The 27500-nt window shown below is 38.7% G+C and overlaps 1 protein-coding gene across 13 annotated transcripts in view; it reads right to left on the bottom strand.

The window, feature by feature from the left end:
* The window catches only part of CADPS (calcium dependent secretion activator), a 440774-nt gene that overhangs the window by 318518 nt on the left and 94756 nt on the right, over window positions 1-27500 (bottom strand). For 10 of the 13 annotated variants that reach the window (XM_032210572.1, XM_032210571.1, XM_032210579.1 and 7 more), the window contains exons 2-3: window positions 26704-26812; window positions 13088-13420 (exon numbers count right to left, since the gene is read on the bottom strand). In XM_032210572.1, coding sequence (XP_032066463.1) covers window positions 13088-13420; window positions 26704-26812 — 442 coding nt within the window. Of the gene's footprint in view, window positions 1-13087; window positions 13421-26703; window positions 26818-27500 lie in introns of all 13 variants that reach the window. The other 3 variants (XM_032210573.1, XM_032210568.1, XM_032210581.1) reach the window with 1 other exon arrangement.

Here is a 27500-nt window from a genome sequence, read left to right as displayed (position 1 = left end):
AAAACTGCTTAATTTCACAGCACATGAACAGACTTAACCATAGTTTCAAATGGAAAACCGTGAGCATGCTAGTCCAAGCTTAATTCAAAAATAATAGATAATTCCTGGAGGCTTGGCATTCAGAGAAATCAGCCATCAACAAGCACATAGAGAAATCATATTTACACACCATTCAAAAGCGACAATGAAAAAGCTAAAAGAAAGAAAAAGACCATAAGACCTCATTGCCAGCAATCAATACTTAAATAAGCACGAATTAACACTAAGATTAATATCAGACAAAAAATATCAAGCAGTAAACAACAGTCTAATGATTGAATCTTGTTTAATGATCTAGATTTTTAATGCAACAGAATTATGAATTGAACTTCCAATAATATTGCCTGGGCATCATCGTACCTATGTGTTCAACTAGATACGTTAAGTTGTAACATAACCTATAAGATGGCCAAAAGCAGCACTGCAACCCTTCACTCCAGCTCTAATTTGAAAGTTCAGTGCAGGGGTGAATTCCTCCTGATTCTGTGAACCAGTAGTAAAAATGCTTTAAAAAATGCAGGCACCAGTATGCCCATACTGGGGCGTACTGGTCATGTCCCACCACTCCTAGCAATTAAAGCTGGTAATAAACTATGTGCTACAGATTCAATTTATTTATTATTTGCATCCCACCTTGATTATTTGATTAACTCAAGGTGCTGAATGTATTACACGCATCTTCTTCCTCCTATTTTGCTCACTACAACAACAATAACCCTGTGAGGAGGATTGGAGTGACTGGTCCAAAGTCATCCAAGCTGGCTTTCAGGGCTCAGATGGGACTTGAACTCATGATCTTCCACTTTCTAGCCTGGTGCCTTAACTACTAGACCAAACTGGATTTTGAATACATTACTACAATAAAATCTTCTTTAAAAAGATATGAATTGGTCATTTTTGCCTTCTGTCCTTGTGTAATGCCTCTTGCCCTTGTTGACTCTTTTGTTCCTTCCTTCCTTCCCAAAGTCTTAAACGGAACAAATATTAGGCCAGTTACTCTTTTCTTCCAGAACACATTTTCAACTCTATGAATTCTATGAACTGATAATTTTTTTAATCTCCTGTCCTTGTGTAATGCCTCTTGCCCTCATTGATCTTTTGTTCCTTCTTAATGTCTTAAAAAGGAGCAAAATATTAGGCAATTTATTCTTTTTTTCAAAAACACATTACCAACTACAGTAGCTTCAAGATACCACTGTCTTCAGGTTTCTATCACAGTCTTCTAGTTGAAAGAATGTCGACTAAGCTTCAAATTGCAATGTTACAAATGAAGCTCCATCTGTTTTCATGTATGCCACATTTCGATTGCACTGTCACTGGACCTTTTTAACCACTGTCAAGTTTCTAAGCATGCTTATACTGTTGCAACTATTATCACTTCTCATCTTACCAACTAACTAGGGGAAAAGCAGTGAGGAATGGAATGTAGGCTACAAACATCAAGAAGACAAACTGTGAGACCCAAGGACACTTCAGCAGGTTGTTGAAAACCTCAGAAATGCTTTCTTATAACAATACAATGATATTCAATTGGACAATGTGACCTGACTAATAAGGGAAGGAAGAATTCTATACTTTAATTATGTGGGATTGTGTGGAAATTACCTAGATCTGTTTTTGCCTTAACCAGTGCCAAAATGATGTACTCAATAAAGTTTTGCATCGAGAGATTGGATCATCTCAACCATGCTTGCTTGCTTGGGTTCTTCAGTTGGAAGGTTAATTCACACATGTGATGATCCTGATGACAAATTATCTGTCTGAAATGGTATAGAGTCTCCTGCTAAGAGCCGAGGTGGCGCAGTGGTTAGGGTGCAGTACTGCAGGCCACTTCAGCTGACTGTTATCTGCAGTTCAGCGGTTCTAATCTAACCGGCTCAGGGTTGACTCAGCCTTCCATCCTTCCGAGGTGGGTAAAATGAGGACCCAGATTGTTGTTGGGGGCAATATGCTGACTCTGTAAACCGCTTAGAGAGGGCTGAAAGCCCTATGAAGCGGTATATAAGTCTAACTGCTAAATGCTAAATGCTAACTGCTAAAAAATTGGTTGGTGGAGGAGGATTGGAGAACTTCTGGGGTCTTTTCCAACTCTATTATTCTGTTCTGTTATTCTGTTATTCTTTCTATGATTATGTGTATCCATTCCATCAAGCCCAAAGAAACTCTGGAATGATATAGGCTCTCCTACCATGGCAGGGGATTAGACCAGATCTCCAAGGACCCTTATTCTATCTTCTAAAACAAACATCTCTAGAGAAGAACAAACACAGTATCTATCTACTGCATATACTCTACAACATCTTGTTGTAGTCATCTACAACACTGGCAATGATAAGTTTGTCTACTGATGCTTCATGGGAAGAATATTCATTCACATCTTTCTTTCCGTTCAATTGTCTTGCTGGTAGAAAACTGTGCACTTGTGTAAAGAAAGGCAACCTTACTCAGGGCCAAGCTGGCATATCTCTATAAACCCTAGATTTCTAAAAATAATCAGTAGCTCCAGGAAGCCACACAGGAAATGAACTGAAGAAGATGGAAATAAATCTACTGAGAGATCTAATGAGGGAGGAGAAAAGGCCTAGGACAAGCACTGATCACAGCAAACTGTTACCGCAATTGTTAGTTTTCTTGAGTATTATCGTTTTAATCTTCACAGGCAGTGATTTCTTTTCTCTCTTTCTCTCTTACCACAGAAATAGACCCAAATCCTTATGAACATGTTAAACCCTTCCGCTACCAACTCTACCTTACTTTATTCCAAAACTTGTCTTATATAAAATGCCTTTTCTCAAGAGAGTCTTTGTTAATTATCGTCCTTCTCCTACACATATTAAAAATAGCAAAGTAATCCTTGCATTAAGCATTTGCATTCTCGCTGAAATATGTACTTCTAGCAAATTCCTAATTAATTGCTGGTTTGCTGGTTTAATGAGCAATAAAGGAACATAAATAAAACAAGGCAAGGCATCACACTCCAGCTTTGAAACTACCACTACAGATGTTACATTTGGAACAACTTACTCTATCAAATGAGCTACCGTGTCCTTATTTTATTGCATTTATTAAATTTTTATGCCACCTTTAGGAAAGATGGGTGAAATACAATAAAATAAAATAAAAACATAAGTAAAATCAAATTTTGGAATCCTTTAATGACTACTTGTTAACTATCAACTACTCATTCTTTCCTGAAAATAAATATTATGTAAAAAAAGAAATTTGTTTCATATAAGCCAGGGTCCTTCAAACTGGCAGCCTGAGGGCTGGATATGCCACACACAAACCATCCCCTCCCCCAGCTCCACAAATGGGAAAATGTCACGAAACATCACGTGATGGCAATGTGACGTGGTGAGTTTGACACCCTTGATATAAATGATTTTAAACTTTGTCCTTTTGTGGAAGTAAAGATAGATAGATTTTTAAAACAACTGAGTGAAGAAGCTGCATCAAGGTGAAGTACTTTTTTGTTTTTAAATGTGTGTTTAATGAGAAACATCTCGCTTATAAATTCATTTATACACAAGATAAGATCACTTTGTTTTCTAACTTGTCACTTCATTATCACATTTCTGTACAGACTATGAAAATTATATTTGGATTTTCATACCATTGCTGTACTGTGCTCAGCAATGAGGTCTTACAGGAGGATGAGATTGCCAAATTATTCATGAGATTTCAATCATTTTTTAAAAATGAAATGGCTCCACCATGAGATGGCATGATTGTATCCCAACTAGGAAATGTTACTTATCTCTGCATTACAACAGCAAGAAAGAAAACAGCAACTAATTCCAATAATATGCCTGCTCGTTGAAAACTTCATTCTCACAAACCACTAATAACTCTCCAGAAACAATTACATAGAACAGTTACTGCCGATGTTTTGTCTTATAGATTGAGCAATTTTCAGCAAAACACCAGATTGCGGTGGGGTTTATTTTTTCCAGGTGAAGATATTACCAATACATTAAATCAGAGGTGGGTTCCTACCAGTTCGGCCTGCCATGCCCCCAAACCAGTTCTATCAGTGGTGGCACCATCTTGATTTTTGGTTCTGTGCATGCACAGAACAATCTTCATTGCAAAAATTTAATTTTTTTCCCTTTTCTAATGTTGTACGCATGGGCAGATCTTTTTATGTGCAAATGCACACATGTGCAGAGTGTGCATGCAAAAAAAATTGCATGCCAAAGTGGCAGTAATGCCAGTAGCAACCCACTCCTGCATTAAATGTCTAAAAAATATACACATCTGATTAATAACCACAATTTTTACATGTTGTATTTCACTTGCTCACAATATTGTTTCATGTCAGTACAAAATGGGCCTCAGATATGGTATGCACGGTGAAAAATATGACTAAACTCAGGGTCCCTAAACTGGGATTAGGCAATTCTTTCCAGCATAAATTAGTGAAGGCACTGGGCAAATGGAGCCCTGACAGCATGTGAATTGAAAGCCAGCAACTGATGAAGTGAGAACCAAAAGTGAGTTAGAACATCTATCCTTTCTAACAAATCTTCTTTCGGTTTTGTTTCTGGTTTTATTGTTGCTATTTCTTCTCTCCCCAAAAATCAGCCAGTGCAGAAAGCTCTTCCTATACCTGTGAGTTGGTTGCTTCAATAGGTCTTGTGAAGTTTGGTTGAGGGGCACTGATGCCTAGTGGCTACATTAGTAAGTTTGTGATTGTATTTATTTAATAAACAAACTTATATAGCCAACTTTCTCCCAGAAGGAAACTAACACCCATTTTTCTCTCCGCATATTTTTAAATTATTTAACTATAAAGTTTATTAGCTACCTGTCTTACCTCAGGGTCACTCTGGGCAGCTTATAATAATAAAAGATAGGAAATTGTATAAGCTAGAAGCATAAGTTAGTTAATACTGTACAAAAAGCCAAACACTGCAACCAGAGGTGGGTTGCTAAATTTTTTACTACCGGTTTGGGTGTGCTCACGCATGCACTCATGCGCACATGTGAAGAAGCGTCTGGTTGGGTGGGCACAGCCTCCTGTGCTGCTACTACTGGTTCACCTGATCCAGGTCAAATTGGCACCAACCCACTTCTGACTGCAACCCAATGAAAGATGGGGAGGATCAGAGCAGGATGGGGGGAGGTGGGATCTGTTGTTAATATATCAACCACCTTCACTGTGATGTTTCCCCCATTGGACCCCCAAGCTAACTGGTAGAGTCAGGCCTTTACGCTCTTAGGAAATTTGGAAAGGTGGAAGAGGATATCACTTGGAGGGGGAGGGGGAATATGTTCCCGAGGGCAACACAACGAGAGAGTCCCTTCTCCTAGACCTCACCAGCCAAAATACTTGGGCCAATGGGCCCGCAGCATGCCTCCCTTGCCAGCATCGGTGGGATGGGCCAACCTCAGTGGAAAGAGATGGTTCCCTCAAGTAGCATGGACTCATGCCATGAATGGCTTTAAAGATGATTAACAGCACCTTGAATTGCACCCGGCAGCAGATCAGCAGCAGACCATATGTGGTTATATACATACAGGTAATCCTATGGCCACAATTGAGTAGAATAATTTCTGTTGCTAAGTGAGTCAATTGTTAAGTGAGTTTTGCTCCATTTTATGATCTTTCTTGACAGAATTGTTAAGTGAAGCACTGCAGTTGTTAACTTAGTAACATGGTTGTAAATTGAATCTGGCTTCCCCTTTGACGTTGCTTGTCAGAAGGTCACAAAAGGTAATTACATGACTCCGGGACACTGAAACCATCATAAATATGAGTCAGTTGCAACAGTTATAAAGGTGAAAAACAGTCATAAGTCACTTTTTTGATGCCGTTGTAACTTTTAAATGGTCACTAAATGAACTGTTATAAGTTGAGGACTATATCTATCTATCTATCTATCTATCTATCTATCTATCTATCATCTATCTATCTATCTATCTATCTATCTATCTATCCATCCATTCATCCATCCATCTATCCATCATCTATCACCTCTCTCTCTCTCTGTCTCTGTCTCTGTCTCTCATCTATCTAGCTATCTAGCTATCTAGCTATCATCTCTCTTTCCACCCACCCACCCATCCATCCATCCATCCATCCATCCATCTCTCCATCTATCTATCTATCCATCTCTCCATCTATCCATCCATCATCTATCCTCTCTCTCTCTCCATCCATCCATTATTCCACGCACTCCCCCCACCCACCCATCCATCATCTATCATCTCTCTCCCTCCCTCCCTCCCTCCCTCCATCCCTCTCCCTCTCCATCCATCCATCCATCCATCCATCCATCTATCTATCCATCCATCCATCCATCTATCCATCCATCCATCCATCCATCCATCCATCATCTATCCTCTCTCTCTCTCTTTCTCTCTCTCCATCCATCCATTATTCCACCCACCCACCCACCCACCCACCCATCTCTCTCTCTCTCTATCCCTCTCCCTCTCCATCCATCCATCCATCCATCCATCCATCCATCCATCCATCCATCCATCCATCCATCCATCCATCTATCTATCTATCTATCTATCTATCTATCTATCTATCTATCTATCTATCTATCTACCACTGAATTTATTTGCCCAAATAACTCTCAGCAATGCCCAACATTAAAACATTAAAACCATAAAAATAAATATATTTAAAAGAATAAAAAATAAAATCCCAATCAAGATAAAATATAGTTAAAAGATAGGGAGAGAGGGAACAAGCCGTGTGGGAAGGGAGGTGGGATTGCCTCTTAATTCAACAACCACCTCCAATATGATGTTTCCCAATTAGAGCGCCAAGCCGTAACTTCAGGGCTTGCAAAAGGACAGATGGATGGGATCCCAATCAGGATGAATACCTGAATTCCCTACAGGTTCGCAAATGGGAGCGTGCCTGCATGGTCGTTTCACTCGCATGCGCCCCATCCACACATGCGCTCACCCATTCATCCATACACTTTGATCGTGTGTGCAGCTTGCATGCATGTGTGCAACTTGCACGCATGTGTGCGGATTGCATGCATGTGCATAGCTTGCACGCATTTGCATGGCTTGAAAACGTGCCTAAATAGGACAGCCTAGAGCTTGGGCGGGTGAGTGGGTGGGCAGGCCTATCCGCAATTTCCACTACCGGTTTGGGAGAATTGGTCCAAACTGGCTAAATACCACCTCTGGACCCAATCCTCAGGGGGCAAGATGTCCCCAAAGGGCAGGAGCCACAGCAGAGAAGGCCCTTCTCCTGGACCCCAGAGCTAGCTCTGGTTACTATACTATTTTATTTAATTTATTCCAATTTAAAGGGAAGTAGTAAATGCTTTTCATCGCCATTGTTCAAGTCACAAAACTAAAGTGTTCACTATGTAAATACTCCATTCTCCTGATAAACAAAACTCTTCTCTGATGTTACCTTAAGGATGTTGTCTACCCTAGAGGAAGCAGTGGTGCATTCAGTCTCTCGAGCCTTATAAAAGCTAATTGAATTAGTTTTTAATGTGATGGGAGGAAAAACACATGGGGAGCAATTGTTCATGTAAGTAATGAAAGTAAATTAATACCCATACGAAACCAAATCTTGCTTTCTCCTGACCCTACTTGTTTTTTTAGAATGTAGCTCCTGTTTGTTCACTTTTTGATATATCTACAAATCCATATAAATAAGACATTTGTTAGGAAAAATGAACATGAAATGGATACAAATATTTATGCAGACTTTTTTTTTAAAAAAAATCTGAGATTGATATATGATAAAATAGGAGGAATTGAAAAGATATAAATAGAGAGACACTAACGGGAATTAGAATGAATAGGAAACTGTTGTACTGAAAATTAGAAATTTCTGGGGGAGAAAGTTATGTTGGACATGTTTACCACCTTGAGTTATTTGTAAAAATAATAAAAATGAAATATAAATAAATACATTTCTCATTTGTCTTTTCTGTTCTTGGATTTTTTCCCCTAGGATGGGTCACTAAGTTATTAACTAGAGTAATTCCTGACTTATATCTTCTTTATATCTCTATCTGTTTAAATAATGGGATGCTTTTCACACTTGACTTAGAGAAGAAGAAAGATTGAAAAAAGTATATAAGGAAATTGATCTAGTCATGAAATAAAAATAATTTTGTCTCCTGGAACATGCAAATCTGAGAACCACAAAATTTCTGAAATTGCTTTGAAAAGAAATGCATCCAGAGGACAATCTCAAAGAATATTATATCTTAATCTTTATAGACCAACCTTCCTCAACTGTCTGCTCTATATATACACTATACATTCAGCATCCAGAATGGGCAGCCTAAATTACAAAAGACTATAAAGATATTCAGCAGATTCTGACCAGTTCTGGAAAGCTAGTAGTGAAAATTTTGAGTAGTTCGGAGAATCGCTAAATACCACCTCTGACTGGCCCTGCCCCCATCTATTGTCTGCCTTCTGAGTCCCAGCTGATCAGGAGGGAATGGAGATTTTGCAATATCCTTCCACTGCCATGCCCACAAAGCCACAGCCATCCAGCCTGCCACACCCACCAAGCCACGCCCACAGAACCGGTAGTGAAAAAAAATGAATCCCACCACACACATGTGACAATTCCAGCTGGCTATTACTATAATAATAATATTTATTAACTGGCAATTGACCATGGAGAACCAGTTTGGTGTAAAGGCACCAAGCCAGGAAATGACCATGTACTCTAGTCTTTTTCTTAGGCACAAAACCAGCTGAATGAGCCAATCATGCTCTCTTAGTCCCAGGAAAAAAGCAATAACAAATCACTTCTGGAATCTCGTCAAAAAAACTGCAAGGGCCTATCTTCAAGATTGACTTGGAGTCACACACAAAGACCGATGGCCATAGCACATAGCAGAATAACAGTGTTGGAAGATCTTCTAGTCCAACTTGCTCAAGCAAGAGACCCTATACCATTTTAGACAAGTGGTTGTCCTGTCTGTTCTTAAAAACCTCCAATGATGGAGCACCCACAACTTCAGATGGCAAGTCATTCCATTGATTAATTGTTGTTGAGTCACTTCTTTCCATATTGCTTATAAAATGTGGTTCTATCCATGTACTTATCAGGAGTCAAGGATGACTTATGGACTGTTATATTTTAAAGCTGTTCTGAATTTAATTGCAAGAATGATAGAAAAGGTTCTGCTCCAACTGAACCCATAGACCCTAACCTGTTATCACTATTTATCCCAAGACAGTTTGTGGATCAAATTTTGATGTCAATTGGACACTTTGTGTGCTACAGAAATAATTCCAGCAATAACACTGTGATAGCAACAGCAGAGCTATAAAAGAGATAATGGCAGAACAATCAGTCCCTATAAAAATAATGAACATGGAATGGCTGAAGACAGATTCCAGAGAAATCAACGTATTAGCTTAGGGAAGTGGACGAAAGGTCTCAGCACAAGAAGTAATTGTCATGGTGAAATGAAAAAAAAAAGAAGTCAAAAAGAGTTTGACTTGTTTTTTTGTTATTATTGTTATACTGCGTGTTCATTTCTTTTGCCAGATAGCCCTTCAAAGGTCAAATGACATATTGTCCACTGTAAAACCCATTCATTCTGAAGAGTTCTCAAGAACTCTTCAGATAAAGGTTAAGCAGAAAATAGATCTGCACCTTTTGCTATGGGTGATTTACTCTAGATTGTCCAGCATTCTGGCTTCCTACTACTTCCTACAGACACACACACACACACACACGGAGGGAGGGAGAGAGAGGGAGGGAGGGAGATGGAGATGGAGATGGAGAGGGAGGGAGGGAGGGAGGGAGGGAGACAGAGAGAGAGAGAGAGAGAGGGAGAGAGAGAATGAATTACAGAGTGGGAAGGGACATTGGAAGTCTTCTAGTCCAACCCCCTGCTCCAGCAGGAGATCCTATACTACCTTGATCTCTCTCTCCACTCACTTCTCATATTATACTGGTGAAATAAAGAAAGCTTAGAGTAGGGGTGTCAAACTCACATCGTCATGGCAGTGTCATGTGAGTATCAGAACTTTCCCCCCTTCACTAAACCAGGCATGGTTGTGGCCAGCACGTGACGTATCCAGCCCACGGACCGGGAGTTTGAGAGCCCTGGCTTAGAGCATAACCAGTATGGCATAACCTATGTGGGATGTTTATGAACATAGTTCTAGACCCAGGTGATGTACACAATAGTAAATAGTAAAGTAAACTCTGATCTGGATGGCTAAAGGTAAATTTCTTGATCCAGCCTAGCATATGATTCTCCGAGATCTTCATTTATCCTCCATCTGTATCATTATTGCTACTCAATCAGGTCTTGTTGTCAGAGCCAGTGTAAATGTATAAGGAATCTGTAAATGTTACCAGATATGATTGCATTACTGTTGATGCTTTATCCAACAAACAATTTCCAGAACAGTCCTCATGTTCACCTTGTGGCTCCTGAAAGAACTTATTTTAAGATGTGTTTCTTGTAAAATTGTTTTCATTATTTTTAATCTATTATTCTCTTGTCCCTTAATAATTATCTCTCGGTATCTTCCCATTAGAATGCATATAAAACAAAAGTCACCGACAGCGCCAATAAGTCACTATTTTGAAAGACTGTTCGGTCAAGTCCTTCAGATACTATGACCATTCTCCTAAAACTAGATTAGCTGAGCAAGATCTCAGCAACCTTGAACAGCTGCAGAGATTCAGGGAAAGGCTGAGATATACAAAATGAACACATCAGTATTATTAATCTGTAACTATGGTAACCCTTCTAGTTTAGAATGAGCCAGTTGATTTCAAACTTGGCTACAAAGGTTCAAGCATTAAATGTATCATCTCCAGAATATTCATTCATACATTATTCATTCATTCATTCTCAATATTTGTACGTCTGGAAAACCCTCCTTCCAGCAACAGAAAAGAATTTACCAAAAAATATAGCATATGCCTCAAAACCTAGCATCAGATAACTTAATGGTCTGGAGACAGCAAAAACAAAATAAATCAGATAAGGTTAACATATAGTTCAGGAAAGACAAAACAAAACAAATTAACTTATTCAGTCTATTTAATCAGTCAAAAGAGTGGGAAGAACCTAGGGTAAAAATTCTAGAAATAGATTTGATTGCACTTAAATGAGAAGTCTAGTTTTTAATTACCAATAATCCTTCTTGCACTGTGCATAAAGGAGCATGGTACAATTATATATATTTCAGTTCCAGAATGCCATATGACCTGATACAGATCACAGCCTGCTTCTAACAATCTCCAATTTCTTTAATTAAGCATATGTTATCCTCATTTATAAACTAGAAAGTGATTATTAACCTGGTTTATAACTTTGGTTATAAACTTGGTTTATAACTTTGGTTTATAACTTTGAATAAACTTGGTTTATTCAGAACTTGGTTTATAACTTTGAATAAATCAAATTTAGCTGATTGTCCTTCTGGTTCATCAGAATTTTTTAACTTGCTTTTTCTTTAATATTCTCTCAACATTTTCTTGAAAACTTCTTAGAGCTGACATCAAAAAACATTTTCCTTCTATTGCAGGTATCCACATGCAATGTTATCTGAGCATGCACCATGTCCTTTTTTTTTACCTTGATGAAGTTTCTAAAGCCTTTGTCAGCATTACCAAGCATTTGTAAAGCACTTTTATAGTCTCCTTGTCTTCCTCCCAATCCCCTCCCATGTCTCCAAAACTTTCTGGCAGTTCTCTTGTCTTTATGACCCACAGAGGAGTCCTCAGGTTTCTGCTATGCTACTATCAGTGCCATTAAATGTTCAAAGTCATCTAATTGAGATTTGAACCAACCATGTAACAGACACTTTTTATAAGCTAGCTTTTATCCCTAGCTTTTGTGTAGCACACAATTCCCTAAAGCCTCTGGTCTTTGGTCTTGGTCTTGAGGTTCAAAGTTTCTTCAGTTGACAGAAGACTGGCTACCAGTTAGCCTAAGATTCTATCCTTTTCAGGACTTAATTCCAATATTTCCATTCTTGCTGAAGACATTTAAAAGACTCATGGGCCAATCCAACATCTGTGTCATCAATTTCTCACCACGTTAAAAATTGTTGTTGAGAAAAGGAAGAAGAAAAAATGTTCTCTTATAATATTTTATTCCAACATCCTCATCTGCTATAGCGAGGGCCTCATAATCAAGTTCCCAGCATCAATAACATTCTGCATAAATGTCTATGGTGATTCTCAGTCATCCAGGTCACAATTGTCCCAAAGGTGTTTTTTCAAGAGCTCTGAAGAAATTTTTTGGATGAGAAGTGAAACATCTTCAAAGAAAAACCAGAAAGTGCAGTTGCTTCTTGAAAAAACACGTTTGAGATAACATTCTGCATACTAAACACACCCAAACAAATGTAGGGTAGAAAACTGGACAATCAACAAATGCAAGTTGTATTCTTCAGGAGCATTCTTTCTCCATATTAGTAATTATAAATTATTAAATATAAAATAATTAATTATAATTATTAATTAATTATAATTATAAAATGTACATGGGACAGTACCATCATTTCTTTTTCATGTGTTAAAAGGCAAGAGACAAATAGTCCTTGTTTTCAACCCAATCAAGTTACAGCGTCTTTCATCTACCTATGTCATTATGTCTGGCTTTATGTGACCAGACTGACTCCAAAAGCTAAACTCCAAGAATTGTTCTTCCATGAATATTGGAAGATATTGTCAATAAGATTGACAATACTCTGGACATTGTTCAAAAAACTTCATGCAATAAGATCCAAATCAGAACACAATCACCCTACTTCATCCCATCCTGGTAGACTCTGGTAGAATCACCCATGCCTCAAACAAACTCTGCTAGTCTTTTGAATAAAAAACCTTGCCATCCTATACCCAAAGGCTAATATAAGATGTCATCACATCCTTCAATCAAGCACACCGTCCTGTGTTCCTCATAACAGAAAGAGCAGAAACAGAGGGAATAGCAAGAGGCAAAGCTCCTTCATCTCCTTCTTACCATATGATTCAGACTAACGCCAAATCAGGAACAGATATTCTATTGTGTCTACAATTTCACAGTAGATGATTTCCTGAATAACAAGGAGAACTTACCTGACATGCATTGTACAGAAGCTGATGCTCAAATTTCTTGATTCCCAAGATGTTCTGGAACATCTCATACAGCTGCTCCTTGCTGAGAATCAACTCTGAAGCAGCGCTTGCTGTCATTCTGGCTTGAGCTTTGCGTGGATCTTCTTCCCCTCGATATATTGCATCAAATTTTGCCATCCAGGAACTCAGGACAGTCTCCTTACTGAGACCATCAATCTCAGGCAGGCTACGGACCCTCTTTTCGATATGTTTCTTGAAGACTTCTCGGGAGTCATTAGCTGAGAACCCACCACTCTGAACCATTCTGGCGACACGGTCACTTTTCAGAAATACCTACAAGGTAAACAAAAACATATACTCAATCCTTCCTAAATCTGAAAGAACTGGAAACATATCTCATTATAAAACCCTATATGACTCCTTTGTGGGGCTACCACAAAGAAGAGGGAGTCAAGCTATTCTGCAAAGCACCTGAGGGCAGGATAAGAAGCAATGGGTGAAAACTACTGTAATCAAGGAGGGACACAACCTAGAATTAAGAAGACATTTCTTGGCAATTAGAACAATTAATTAGTGGAACCTCCAGACGTTGTGAATGCTCCAGCACTGGAAACTTTTATGAAGAGATTGAATAACAATTTGTCTGAAATGGTATAGGGTTTCCTGCCTAAGCATGGGGTTGGACTAGAAGACCTCCAAGGTCCCTTCCAATTCTATTCCATTCCATTCCATCGCATCGCATCCCATCCCATCCCATTCTATTGCCACCAACTATGTATGTGACATTGCAATCTGGAAATTTGTTGGTGAGATTGTTTGTGGAATAATGGAGCATGCAGTGTACATTGTGAATTTTTTAGGTGGGGGTGGGGGGAGGGAAGTAATATTTTATACGATAGTCTTATTACAGCTTTCTAGAGATAATCTTACATACTGTAAGTTAACTTTGATCCTTTGTCATACCACAGTTCAATAGCAGAGAATATCCTCTATATGTAGGTTCAAATAGAACAGGAGAATAAGGTCTGAGAACCCTGTCAAATTCTGAACATTTGAAGAAAAGAAACATGTTTCTAAAGGTTTCAGGGGCTTTATTATTTTGGCTTTAGACCATTCTCCACATTTCATGCAGAAATTCAATCTATTTTGCAATGGAAATGAGCTCTGGTCGCAAATACCCATTTCTATGCATTGGATGCAAATTGATCATATTTTGAATTCTCGTTCGAAGAATGTCATATTCCATGGTAATGAAATTATGTGCTGTTTCTCCCAGTGCTCAATTTCAGTTTTATGGGACAAATGGGCATCCCTAGCTTGGCTGATTTTTTGAAAAAGCTAATTTAAGTCAGGTTCAGACATGAATTAGTGCTCAGAATGAAGGGTATCAGGAGAGCCCAAAACTGCAAACTAGACTGTGCAGTCAGAACATATCCTAAAGGGAGACAGTGGCTAACCATTTAACTGATGTTGCTAGGAAAACTACTTCCCTATAGTCAGACAAATATCACGCTATCCATTCTATTACATCCATGTATGGGATTGAAAATGGGCTTCCTTCATTTTCTGTTATGAGCTGTGTTTAACTAGCTTTCATTCATGGGTCTATGATTTCCAGAAAGAGTTTCTTCTTTAACCCTTCTTGATTGTGTTCCAAGGTCAGTACAATATAAGTTTCAAAAGCTACAAATATAATCCCCAAATACCATAGCAGTACAGGTGTAAGTTAACCATTACATAATTGTATTATAACTAAGCAGGTATCTATTTTAGGCAGCTAACTCAGTGAAATCTGCAGCAAATCACCAGGATGTTAAAAGGACAACATACATTTGGCAATGCCATAAAATAAGCACTGGTGTCTGATAGAAGGTGCGGCCTTTGTATGATGACACTTTTCCTTGTTTGCACCCTCATTCCCCCTGCACACACCAATGAATTAATTGCTGTTTTGCTTTCTCCATGCTCATATTTTATTTCTTATCTTCCTTAAGACTTACATTGGCTCTTTACTCTTTTCGCAGCCTATGCCAATAAGACTCCTTCTGTTCATGGATGGAGGAATCAGGATTGTACGCTGCTTGAAAAAAAATATCCTAATTCTTCATTAGATAGTGAAATAGCCCTGTAGCCATGGAAAAGAAGCCAGCTGGACGGGAGTAGCGGTCCCCAAGCAACAGGGTTGAAGTCTTTCCTTCAGCTGTCCCTGCCATTTGCTCATTGAAAAGTAGGCTGGATGCATAAAGTTTCTTCCATGAAATTAAAATAATTGTGTGTCTGTGTGTGTGTGTGTGTGTGTGTGTGTGTGTGAGAGCGAGAGAGAGAGAGAGAGACACACAGAGAGACAGAGACAGACAGACAGAGAGAGAGAGAGAGAGAGACAGACAGAGAGAGAGAGAGAATGATGGCTCAGCAGTTAAAAATGTTGAATTTGTCAGAGCCTGGTGGTGCAATGGTTACAATACAGTATTGCTACTTCTGCTGATTGCCGCCTGCCAGCAGTTTGGCAGTTAGATTCTCACCGGCTCAAATTGGACTCATCCTTCCAAGGTCAGTAAAATAAGGACCCAGATTGTTGGGGACAATATTCTGACTCTGCAATCCACTTAGAGAGGACTGTAAAGCACTGCAAAGTGGTATATAAGTCTAAGTGCCTTTGCTATTGTCATCTGGAAAGCTGACAGCCTTGGTTCAAGATCCGAGCACAACAGGACAGGGTGAGGTCCCATTATTTGCCCCAGATCCTGCTCACCTAGCAGTTCGAAAGCAAGTATATAAATAGGTACCATTTCAGTGGGAAGGTAACAATGTTCCATATATCTTAGCATATAGTCATGCTGGCCACATGACCACAGAAACATCTTTGGACAACGCTGTCTCCCTCAGCTAAGAAACAGATAATGAGCACCACCCTCTAGAGTTGGACATGATTGGTCCTTTATCTCAATGACCACAGTATTGAGCCATTTAACATATTTTTCCAAAGTTCATGAACAATCCAATACAGTGAGATCCTGAATGTCACCCCGTTAAAATAATGTCCCCCCCGCCCCAATCCCTGTTATTTCCCAAATTCTATTTTTACTGAGTATCCTCTTATCCCAAAAGTTTGGATAACTACACTATGTTCATTTCAGTAAATACTGAAATACCTCGCAGCTAGGCAGACAAAAATACAGTATGTTGTAAGAAAGATATATTACTAAACAATTAACCTCGTGCCATTGTGAAACAGGTTGGGACTACCCATATACAGCAGAATAAATTTTCCAATACACTTTGACCAGTGAAGGGCATTGTGGCAATGTTTAATTTAAAAAAATATTGCCGTGAATGACAGGGTGCTATTTCAGAAGCAAACACAGTTCAGATCCTTGTTACTTGGCTGCATCTGGTGTGAGAAAGGCAATCTGTGTTTCCTGCTATCCTCAGGATCTCTTTTTATCACCACTCACAAGCATGGCACAGTAAGAAGCACAGGTCAGATTCGGGGGGTGAAAAGGCACTTGACACTATGAGCTACTTTGGGAAGAGGAAGAAATCATGTTTTTTCCCCCCACCTCCCTAGGACTCACTTGTCAACAATGACCTTTTTTGCAACAACAGTGTGGGGGGGAAAAAACAAGCCAATGTAAAATATGAAAGAGAGATGTTCACTTGGAAGATGAACATTGTCCATAGAGGAAATAAAGCATGGCATTGCCCTTTTCTATCAAATGAAGTGAAGTTCATGGAAACCTTAAATGCCTTCATAGAAGCATAGAATCATAGGGCTGGAATGGACTTTGGAGATCCTCCAGTACAGGAGTGTCAAACTCATGTCATCACGGCTGCATCATGCGATGTATTGGGACTTTTTTCCCCTTCGCTAAATCAGGTGTGGGCATGGCCAGCACGTGACGCATCTGGCCCATGGGCCAGGAGTTTCACAGCCCTGCTCTAGTACAATCCCTTTCACCCAAGGCAGGAATCCTTATACCATCCTGGACAAATCATTGTTCAATTTTTTTCTTTAAAATCTCCAGTGATGGAGCACCCACAACTCTGAGAGGCACATTTTTCCATTGTTTAATCCTTCTCAGTGTCATGAAATTCCTCCTTATTTTCAGGTTGGATCTCCCACTGATGAGTTTCCACCCACTGCTTTTTGTCCTGTCCTCAGGTACTATGGAGAGGTTCTTCCAGAGCTTAATGATCCATCATATAAGCACATGACTTCTTCATATCCTGAATCTATCTGAAATGTTCAAAGAAATTCTTGTTTTTATTTGTGACTTTTTTAGAGGTACAATCTCATTCTATCTGTCTGTCTGTCTGTCTGTCTGTCTGTCTGTCTGTCTGTCTGTCTGTCTGTCTGTCTGTCTGTCTGTCTGTCTACCTACCTACCTACCTACCTACCTACCTACCTACCTACCTACCTATCTATCTATCTATCTATCTATCTATCTATCTATCTATCTATCTATCTATCTATATATCTGTCGGTCTGTCTGTGTCAGGGCTGCTTCACTCAGTAACCAAGAAAGAAACCACACAACTCCATTTTGCAGAATTAAGAGTTCTTTTACTGGTCATGAGTAGATAGTAGCTAGGCAAAGCAAGATCTGAGGCAAAAGCGTTTGTAATCATAGATATCAATATGTGACCCAACCCCCTCCCCCTGGTAACCCCAGCCCATAAGCTGGGACAAGTAATGGGAGCTACATACCTTTTCAGGTATCAGATACAAAGTGTATTTATGAGGGCATTACTATCTCATAGTATAGAGGTACTGTATGTATGCTACTTGACTCCACTGGAGGGCATCCCAATGGAAAGGAGGATCCCACAAAAGTTAAGATGGGGGCCACAGCCACGTGAACAAAGCTTTGCTCCTCTTTAATGTACATTGAGAATCACAATCATTTAACAAGAGGAACAAAAGTGGAAATAAGGTTCCTTCCCTTTCTATAGTTGTACTAACTGCAATTTAGTGCAAATACAAATACTTTGAGGTAGATGGGCAGTCCAGGAATGTGGAGAATAAATAAATACATTTCTTCAATCTCTGTATTTTCACTTATAAAACATCAGCAGTGGAATTTTTAACAGAGAATTTTTAATATTGTTATGCTCAGCTGAGTCAGCTAATTCCTGGTGACTCAGTGGATAAAAGATCTCCAAACGGGCCTGTCTCTTGCTGCATTATGCAATTCTTGCAGTTGCATTTCTGGGGCTTCCAATTCTTTATCTATTTGCCTCATATGCTGCCAGTCACTTCTTCCTCTTCTGCCCATCTTGCCTAGTAATGTCATCCTTCCCATAGATACACCATAATGTGTCCAAAATATGACACATATTTAAAATAAATTAACAGTACTTAGTTGCCTTTGACCAAGCCAAAACTCTATCGAGCTTGAATTATGAAGCTGGGTTTAAATCACTGATCTTTAATAAATCAGGACAAGAGATAGAAGCAGGGGCCAAGCAAGCTGTCATGTTTAAAAGACTAGTTCATATTTTTGCAATAATTATAACCCGTCAGTGATTGGAAATAATTTAGTTCATGGTTATAAGTGGCAGAACGTGGCAAAGGTGATCCAAGAAATAATACTTCAGAGTTAGATTGAACTCAGTTTTATCAGAATAAAACTTCTAATATTCAATTGGGCTTTAATATATACATCAATAAAATAAAGCCCTTATAAAGCCCTTCCCAGTGTCCAATGCAGAGGATCCCATAAATATCTGGAATCATCTTTGGAGCCACTATTTTTTCTTTAAAAAAAAAATCAGACTCCTCAAATACTATTTTGTTCTCTTATCTTCTGAATGTGGTATGTCAGAGATCTAAGTAAAAATCAAAGAGGATTTTGCAAGAAAGAATTCTGCCAAACTTGCAAAAATTGTGCAAGGGCTCGTTCTCCCCATACATTTTTAAAGAATGTGGAAATTTCCAACTCCCTCTCCTTCAATATAGGGAGACCACTCCTGGGATTTTTCCCCCATGGGGAAATGGGGACTATTGAACACTACTCAAAGCAGATTAAGTGGAGGCAAAGAAAAGGCAGCCACAAACCAAACCACATTAACAGAAGTAACAAGATAGATGCATTTACCTATTTAGCAGAAGAAAATAAGGACTGTTAGCAAGTTAAAGGGTTTAGAATATTACTCCATAGCAGGGGTCATCAACCTTTCGGACCTCAGGGACCATTAAATTCATAATTTTTAAATCCCATGGACCACTAATATGATTTTTTAAAAAAAAGATAAATAGTATTTAGTGCAATATAAAAAATGCAAATAATTTTTTTGTAGACCACCAACATTTTCTCATGGACCACCAGTTGGTGACCACTGCTCTATAGCAATAGCACTTATGCTTAGGCTCTTCAGTGCTTTACAGACCTCTATAAGCAGTTTTACAGCGTAGCATATAGCCCCTCTTCTAAATCTGGGTCCTCATTTTACTGACCTCAGAAGGCTGGAAGGCTGAGTGAACCTTGAGCTGGTGAAACTCAGGCAGTTGGCAGTCAGCAGATGTAGCCTACAGTACCGCATTCTAACCATGGCTATCTGAATATTCAGGAAGGTATGGATAAAGCATGCTCAGAAACAGCTGGATAGGGAATATGTAGATAAATTTTACATGGAGTTGCTCTTGAAGACCACCCAGAAACTTCAAATCAGAGGTGGGTTGCTCCCGGTTCAGCTGAACCGGTAGTGGAATTCAGGCCTGGGTTGCAGAACCAGCAGGCACGCTTCCGAACGAAGAAAATTTAGAACTTTATTACTAAATATATTAACAGTGGTGAGAATCTTATATGCAGAAAAATGGAAAGATACAATTATCAAAATGGAAGAATTGATGGTAAAGGTGACAGCATTGGCAGAGATTTAATTAAAGAGAAGGATTAATCTAATTTTATTTCTATTTGGAAACCACTTCTGTATTTTGTACTTGAAACTGAAAAAAAATGAAACTCTAACTTTAGGTCTGGATGATTAGAATGATTTTGTTGTTACAGAAATGGTTTGAAATATTTAGAAATGTAAAGTAAAAGGTTGAGCATATAATTCTCTTTGTATGCTACTGCATTGAAAAAACTCAGACATTACTACTTTTTAAAGTTTCTTTTTTATCTCATCTTTTAAATCTTTCTTTTTAACATTCTTAACTTTTGGGGTATTTATCATACAATAAACTTCAATAATTTTTTTAAAAGGATGCTCTTAAAATGTGACAGATTTTTGCACTCCACTGAGAGTCTCAAATCTGTAAAAGCTAATCACTTTTCTTGACTGTGCCTTCCACTGGTAGAAGAGATTTCTATTCACAGAGAAATAACAAATTGCAAGATGACAGAAAGGGAAAAAAAAGTAGCAAGAGGATTCACACTGTCACCGTACAAGCAAGTGGGGAGAAAGTTTCATCTTATCCTTCTATTGTATGGACAATGGAATCTCCCTGCATGATTTCTAACCACCGAAATAAAAGTTTTTGAAAGGACATGATTGAGAGATTTGCTTCCAGAGACTTTCAGCTCACATTGGTTACCCTTCATGCACAGCAGCATTCAACAGTACGTTTGCAGCAGGCAAGAAGTAAGTAAGCTATGCCGAGCACATCAGCTGATTCAGGTAAACAGTTGCATAGATGACATATAGGCTGTGACGGGTGCAAATCTTAGCATGCAACAAAATCTCATGTGGATTCTCACAGTTTTTCCCATTAAAGGGAGAAAAATCTGTCTCGCTAATGAGAAGATGAAATTCCAACTGTGTGCAGCTGCTTTGCAGGTGGAAGATCACAGTTCGGTTTTGGAAATGTCCACTTTAAAAGATTTTGGGGAGACACTGGATCAAAAGCAGCTTTGAAAATATCTCCAAGAATTTCCGTTAAACCAGGACATTTACAATTTACAATTACAGAAGACAAAAATAATAAGACAAGCAGTTCCTTGATTAGGCCATTGTGTTCTGCTTGATTGTTTGTCTGCTGTTAATTCTGGTGCTCATTTCTGTTTCTCTAGATGTTGATTGCTGGCGAGGAGACGTTTGGGTGTTTTTGTTTCCTTTTTAATTTTTTTATTGTCTCTCGTGAATGGTGTATAAATGTTGTTTATCACTATGTACCTGCTGATGTCCGATTTGTTTGAATACCAAGCTTCCAGGAATTACTTGGTATTTTGGGATTTAGCTTGGTTTAGGATGCTCACAGTTTCCCAGCTAAAACTGTGATTAAATTATCTATTGTGAAGTTTAAGGAGTTTTCACTGTGTCTTCTGAACTGCTAGTTGGTATTTATGAATGTATTCTGCTAGTCTGCCTGTCTGTCCTACACAGTGGCGGTCCTTACACTTTATGTTGTAGATGACTCCTGATTTTAATTCTTGGGCTACCAGATCTTTTGGTTTACTTAAAATGTAAGATTATAATAGTTTTTGGGTTGTTGTTTAGAAGTTTTGGATATATGACTGTGTTGTCCTTTTCATAGCTTGTATTGGTTGTATTTTTTCATGAGTATCCACTTTGTTGCAAGATGTTGTATAGGCAGAATATTTCCTTTTTCTGGTGTTCTGGGTTGTTGCAGTGAGTTTTTGCTTGTCTGAATAATGTTCCTCTTGTGAGAGGTTGAGTTGTTATTTATATATATGGCAAATTGCCTTTGTTTCCTTTGCTAATGTGGACTTCTGTTTTCTTCTTCCTTTGTGAATTTTATTCCTTTGAAGATGTTGGGAATTGATTTCTATGTCTTTCTCCAGTTATTCCGTTTTATCATTGCATATAATTGTATTTAGTTATTTTATGTTCGAAGTCAGTTTCTATCCTGGCCTCCTTGTTTTATTTACTCTAGTACTTGATGACAATCAGAATTTAGGCAGAGCAATATTATCCAAGACCTCGCCCACAAACTGCATCAAAAGCCATAGGGGAAAAACAGATTACAAAGCTATTAAAATTGAGGTATGGACTGTTAGGCCACAAAATCTAAATAATAGCTTGGGATCCATGATAAAGCAGTGTGGACAATACAATACAATAGCAGAGTTGGAAGCGACCTTGGAGGTCTTCTAGTCCAACCCCCTACCTAGGCAATAAACCCTATACCATTTCAGAAAAATAGCTATCCAAAGACTTCTAGTGTTGGGGCATTCACAACTTCTGGAGGCAAGCTGTTCCACTGATTAATTGTTCTAACTGTCAGGAAATTTCTCCTCAGCTCTAAATTGCTTCTCTCCTTGATTAGTTTCTACCCATTGCTTCTTGTTCTACCCTCAGGTGCCCTGAAGAATAGTTTGACTCCCTCTTCTTTGTGGCAACCCCTGAGATATTGGAACACTGCTATCATGTCTCCCCTAGTCCTTCTTTCTATTAAACTAGACATACCCAGTTCCTGCAACCGTTCTTCATATGTTTTAGCCTCCAAAGCCCTAATCATCTTTGTTACTCTTCTCTGCACTCTTTCTAGTGTCTCCACATCTTTTCTACATCATGGCGACCAAAACTGAATGCAGTATTCCAAGTGTGGCCTTACCAAGGCATTATAAAGTGGTATAAACACTTCACGTGATCTTGATTCTATCCCTCTGTTTATGTAGCCTAGAACTGTGTTGGGTTTTTTTTGGCAGCTGCTGCACACTGCTGGCTCATATTTAAATGGTTGTCTGCTAGTACTCCAAGATCCCTCTCACAGTTACTACTATTGAGCAAGGACCACCTATACTGTACCTGTGCATTTCGTTTTTCTTGCCTAAATGTAGAACCTTACTCTTTTCACCACTGAATTTCATTTTATTAGATAGTGCCCAATGTTCAAGTTTGTCAAGATCCTTCTGTATCTTAAGCCTGTCTTCTGGAGTGTTGGCTATTCCTGCCAGCTTGGTGTCATCTGCAAATTTGATGAGTTCCCCATTTATTCCCTCATCCAAATCATTGATGAAGATGTTGAAGAGTACTGGGCCCAAAACAGAGCCTTGGGGTACTCCACTCCATACTTCTTGTAGAAGCAGTTCCATTGAGGACTACATGTTGAGTGCGGTTGGTCAGCCAGTTACGAATCCATCTGATGGTGATGTTGTCCAACCCACATTCTTCTACTTTATCTAGTAATAGGTTATGGTCTACCTTGTCAAATGCCTTACTGAAGACCAAGTAAACTATATCAACGGCATTCCTCTGGTCCACTAATTTTGTCACTGACAAAATGGAGTTGATCCAGAGTTGATAACCTAAGGCCACGATGGTGAACCTATTGCCCGTTGCTCTTCTGGGTTCCGGCACACACATGTGTGCCAGCGAGGTGGGTTTTACATGTGACGGAGCGCTGGAAACCGGAAGAGCAACTCCCTAGGACACATGCATGCCAGAGACAGGAAGACCACGGCTCTTCCAGTTTCTGGCGCTCCCACATGCACGCTCCCATTTCAGCACTCGGTGCCAAAAAGGTTCACCAACGCTAACCTAAGGTCATATATGGCCTCTGCATTTTGTCTTTGGGCTCAGAATATCTAAAAACCAACAATGTTTACTGCTCTTTTGAGGCAGGAAGTAGAATGAATTTTTTAACACATCACAGCTAATGTAACAGACCTCTTAACAGATCTATGACATAATTCCATCCATTTTGCAACTGTTCAAATATGCAGAGGGCAGCCCTTGGTTACTAAAGGATTGATTAGTGCTAGATTATATAGATTAACTACTAACTCTGTATGACTTCCTATGTCAATAAAAGGCATAGCTATCACTTCTGTAAACTTGGGTTTGACATCTTCAAAGAAATTCAACTTCCTGCACATCCCTGACATATATAGGACAGGGGTCATTTCACACTGAAGGTGCAAACCTTCTTGCATCTCTGTGTTGAAAACTTTGAAGTGATATGAACCCATCCAATGTAAGATGAGCCTTTTGACAACTTGTAAACAGTGTGGGATGCTAGGATGATCAGTGGCACAAATTAATTAGCATGCAGAAGATGTCTTTACAGTCTAATTAAAAGCCAAAATATTTATTCCTTTAACGAAGATATATAATTGGAAAATAGCATCTCCTAATTGAAATATCTGACCTCTGAAATGAGAAAATGGCACAAAATAATTTAATGACTAAGTAATGGAGGATACATACTTCCCCAGTTCCGTATTAGTCTTTTTATTGCCTTTCAATAGTTGGCTAGTTGGTAAAACAAGATTCTAAGCCAATATAAACTGGCTGAGAGGCATCTTTAGATACTGATTCTTTGTATCTTCAAATTCCTTCCCTGGAATTGTTCCAATGAAAGTATTCCAGAATAAGTGGCCTGCGAACATGTTCCTTTTATCAGGAGGGAAGATAAGTTGGCTACATGGGAGCTCTAACCTGATTAAGATTAAGATGAATAAACAGAGTTAAAGCCCAGGAGTCAAATGAAGAGGCAAACTGGAAGATAGACAATCTTGATGAGAAATGCAAAATGCTAAAAGAGGCAGCAACTGAGGAACAGGCATTTATTTCCTCTCCTCAAACCTGTTATGAGGGAAGCTGTTTCCTTCAGGTGATGCTAAGATTTGAAAGAAGAGAAGAATCAGGAAGTGAAGAAAAAGTAAAAACTTTGGCAGAGGAGAAATAGAAAACAGAACCTTAAAAAAAGTTAGGAGATAGCAAAGTAGAAAAGGAAGCATAAAAAGACGAAAAGTGATAAGAGAGATACAGGGATCAAGTTAACTAAAATATAGAACAACTGCATTACATATATACCATTTGCCTGAAAATAAGACCTCCAGGGATAATAAGCCAAATTGGGATTTTGAGCGCATGTGCTAAAATAAACCCTCCTCCAAAAATAAGCCCTCCCTGAAAATATTGCAACACAACAGAAGCCATGAGCTGACCAAGCTCACTGCTTCCTACACCTGAAAAATAATAAGACCTCCCCCAAAATAAGACACTGTCTTATTTTTGGGGAAACACGGTAGAAGGTAAGATATAAGAATATAATGAAGTTGGGCTTTGAAGAATATAGTGTAGAGAAAAAGCTTAGATAAATAGGAAAACTTATTTTATTTATTATTTATTTGTTTGTTTATTCAATTTGTATAGTTGCTCACCTTTTTGTTAAAATCTTCATATTAAGATTAATTTCTAAACTAGTTGAAGACATTTATCATTTTCAATTCCTTTGGGGTTTTTTTATTTGTAAACTTTCTTTTTGTAAAATAAAAGTCTCCCACCAGTTACTGAAGGGGTGTATTAAAAAAAAAAACGAACTAATTGTCCCAGCTTCCAGTATTTCTTGTGTATTGAATCTGGGTCAATCTGTTTATTAGTGGGAAAGAAGTAAAGTATCAGATCATATTATTTCATCAACTGCAGGAAATGCTTTTTATGGCACTTGCATATTGATCTTTTTACTTGAGATCATTGATCTGCAAAGCAGGCGTCCCACTAAGGTTTGGATGGCCTATCCAGTTATTGATCAAGAGGTTATCCGCTTCATAATATGGTGTGACAATATTGATCATAAGCCCTTCCAGCTTTGAGGGCCTATCGAACTCATTACATACATTTATTTTGGAGGTCAATAAAAATTCCCCATCATCTGATACAGTTCTAGGAGAAACAACATCATGAAACTCTGATGCCAGACTTTTCTCATTCAGAGGAGACAAGGAAAGAGGATAAACAAGAGTGGAGAGAGAGAAGATTGAAGAGGGGAGAGGAGGAGGGAAAAAGAGAGAAGGAGAGGGAGAGGAGAGAAGAACTTAATTCTCAAAATTGTGTTTCATTGCATTATGTATTTAGCAGATTTTTGCTCTGGCATTTTTTTGTAAGTATCAAAGGAGGAGGCCCCAGCAGCAAACAACATATCTGAAAATCAGATGAAATGGACAGGAACTGTGCTTACTCTTAAAAATAAATAAGGTGTCCAAGGGATATATTCCCATTGAAAAAAACTTTTAAAAGTTCAAGAGAAGGAAAATAATCTTTAAAAAACAAAAATAACTTGACACTTTTATAAAAATGTTAGCCCTTTAAAATGCCAATGAAAAAAATTGGAAGAGATCCCTTGGCCATTAAATGCAATTCTCAAACCACTCCATGATTATTTTGAGAGAGAAGTTATGAACAGTAGCCAGATTTAGTTTGCAACCAGCATTTAGCCCACCATGAGTTTCTCAAAAGGAAAAATCCCCAGTCTCCCATAGAGGCATTCACAGTAATTTTATTTTCTCTCTCCCCCCCCCCCCATTCTTAAGGAACAATCCTATTCCTTAAAAGGCTGCGTTTCAGCCCCGATCATATGGAAGATATTTTTGTGGTATTTGTTTGTTGTGTTTTGTCTGTTTGTGTTTATTCAAAAATAAAAAATTATTATAAAAAGAAGAAGAAGAAGGGGACGACAGAGAATGAGGTGGCTGGATGGAGTCATTGAAGCAATAGGTGTGAGCTTAAATGGACTCCAGAGGATGGTAGAGGACAGGAAGGCTTGGAAGAACGCTGTCCATAGGGTTGCGATGGGTCAGACACGACTGCATAACTAACAACAAAAACAACAAGAACTGAAGGATGCATTCTTTACCTTCAAGCTAGTTCAGTATTAAGAAATGCTAATGGTCTACTTGGCAAATATCTCAGCCTCATTTTCTTACCTCATAATAACTCTGGACAGCATTCATAAAGGCTTCATCAGCAACAATCTGAGTTTCTCCATTGAGAAAGGCTTGAAAGCGATCCTTAACTGTCTGCAATTGCTGTTTACTTATCTGTGGGAGAATCATAAAAAGAAACAAATATTTAGAACACATAAATGAAATATTAATATTGACCATAAACTAAGTTATTTATTTATTCAATTTCTATAGCCGCCCATCTCAGTCCTTGACTTTGGGTAGAGAACAATGCCACAAAGATTAAAACTATTGAAATCCATGGTTGTTGTCAAAGCAATTTTAACCAAGCAATAAAGGTGGAGTCAATTTTTATGCACAACTTTTTATAAATTAATCATGCTGGATACATTTACATCAGAAATGGGATTCTACTGGTTCGGAACGGTTCGGGCAAGCCAGTAGCTCCAAAGATCAGCTGGGAGCGAATCGGTTGACTCCCATGAACAAGTGGGCCTGCCTGCCTGCCCCTGCATTTTACCTACCTTTATCTTCTCAGCTGAGTTCCGCGGCATAGTGAATTGCCACACCTCGGCTGTTTTCCTTCCCAAGCAGTAATCTGGAAGATAAGTCTTCTCTAAACTGTGCATAGCAATAGCAGTTAGACTTATATACCGCTTCATAGGGCTTTCAGCCCTCTCTAAGTGGTTTACAGAGTCAGCATATTGCCCCCAACAACAATCCGGGTCCTCATTTTACCCACCTCGGAAGGATGGAAGGCTGAGTCAACCCTGAGCCGGTGAGATTTGAACAGCCGAACTGCAGAACTGCAGTTAGCT

This window comes from Thamnophis elegans, chromosome 2 (genome assembly GCF_009769535.1).
Source record: "Thamnophis elegans isolate rThaEle1 chromosome 2, rThaEle1.pri, whole genome shotgun sequence".
In the NCBI taxonomy this organism is placed as follows: domain Eukaryota; kingdom Metazoa; phylum Chordata; class Lepidosauria; order Squamata; family Colubridae; genus Thamnophis; species Thamnophis elegans.
The sequence above is the reverse complement of the archived record's forward strand: the minus strand, read 5'-3'. Positions and strand labels throughout refer to the sequence as shown.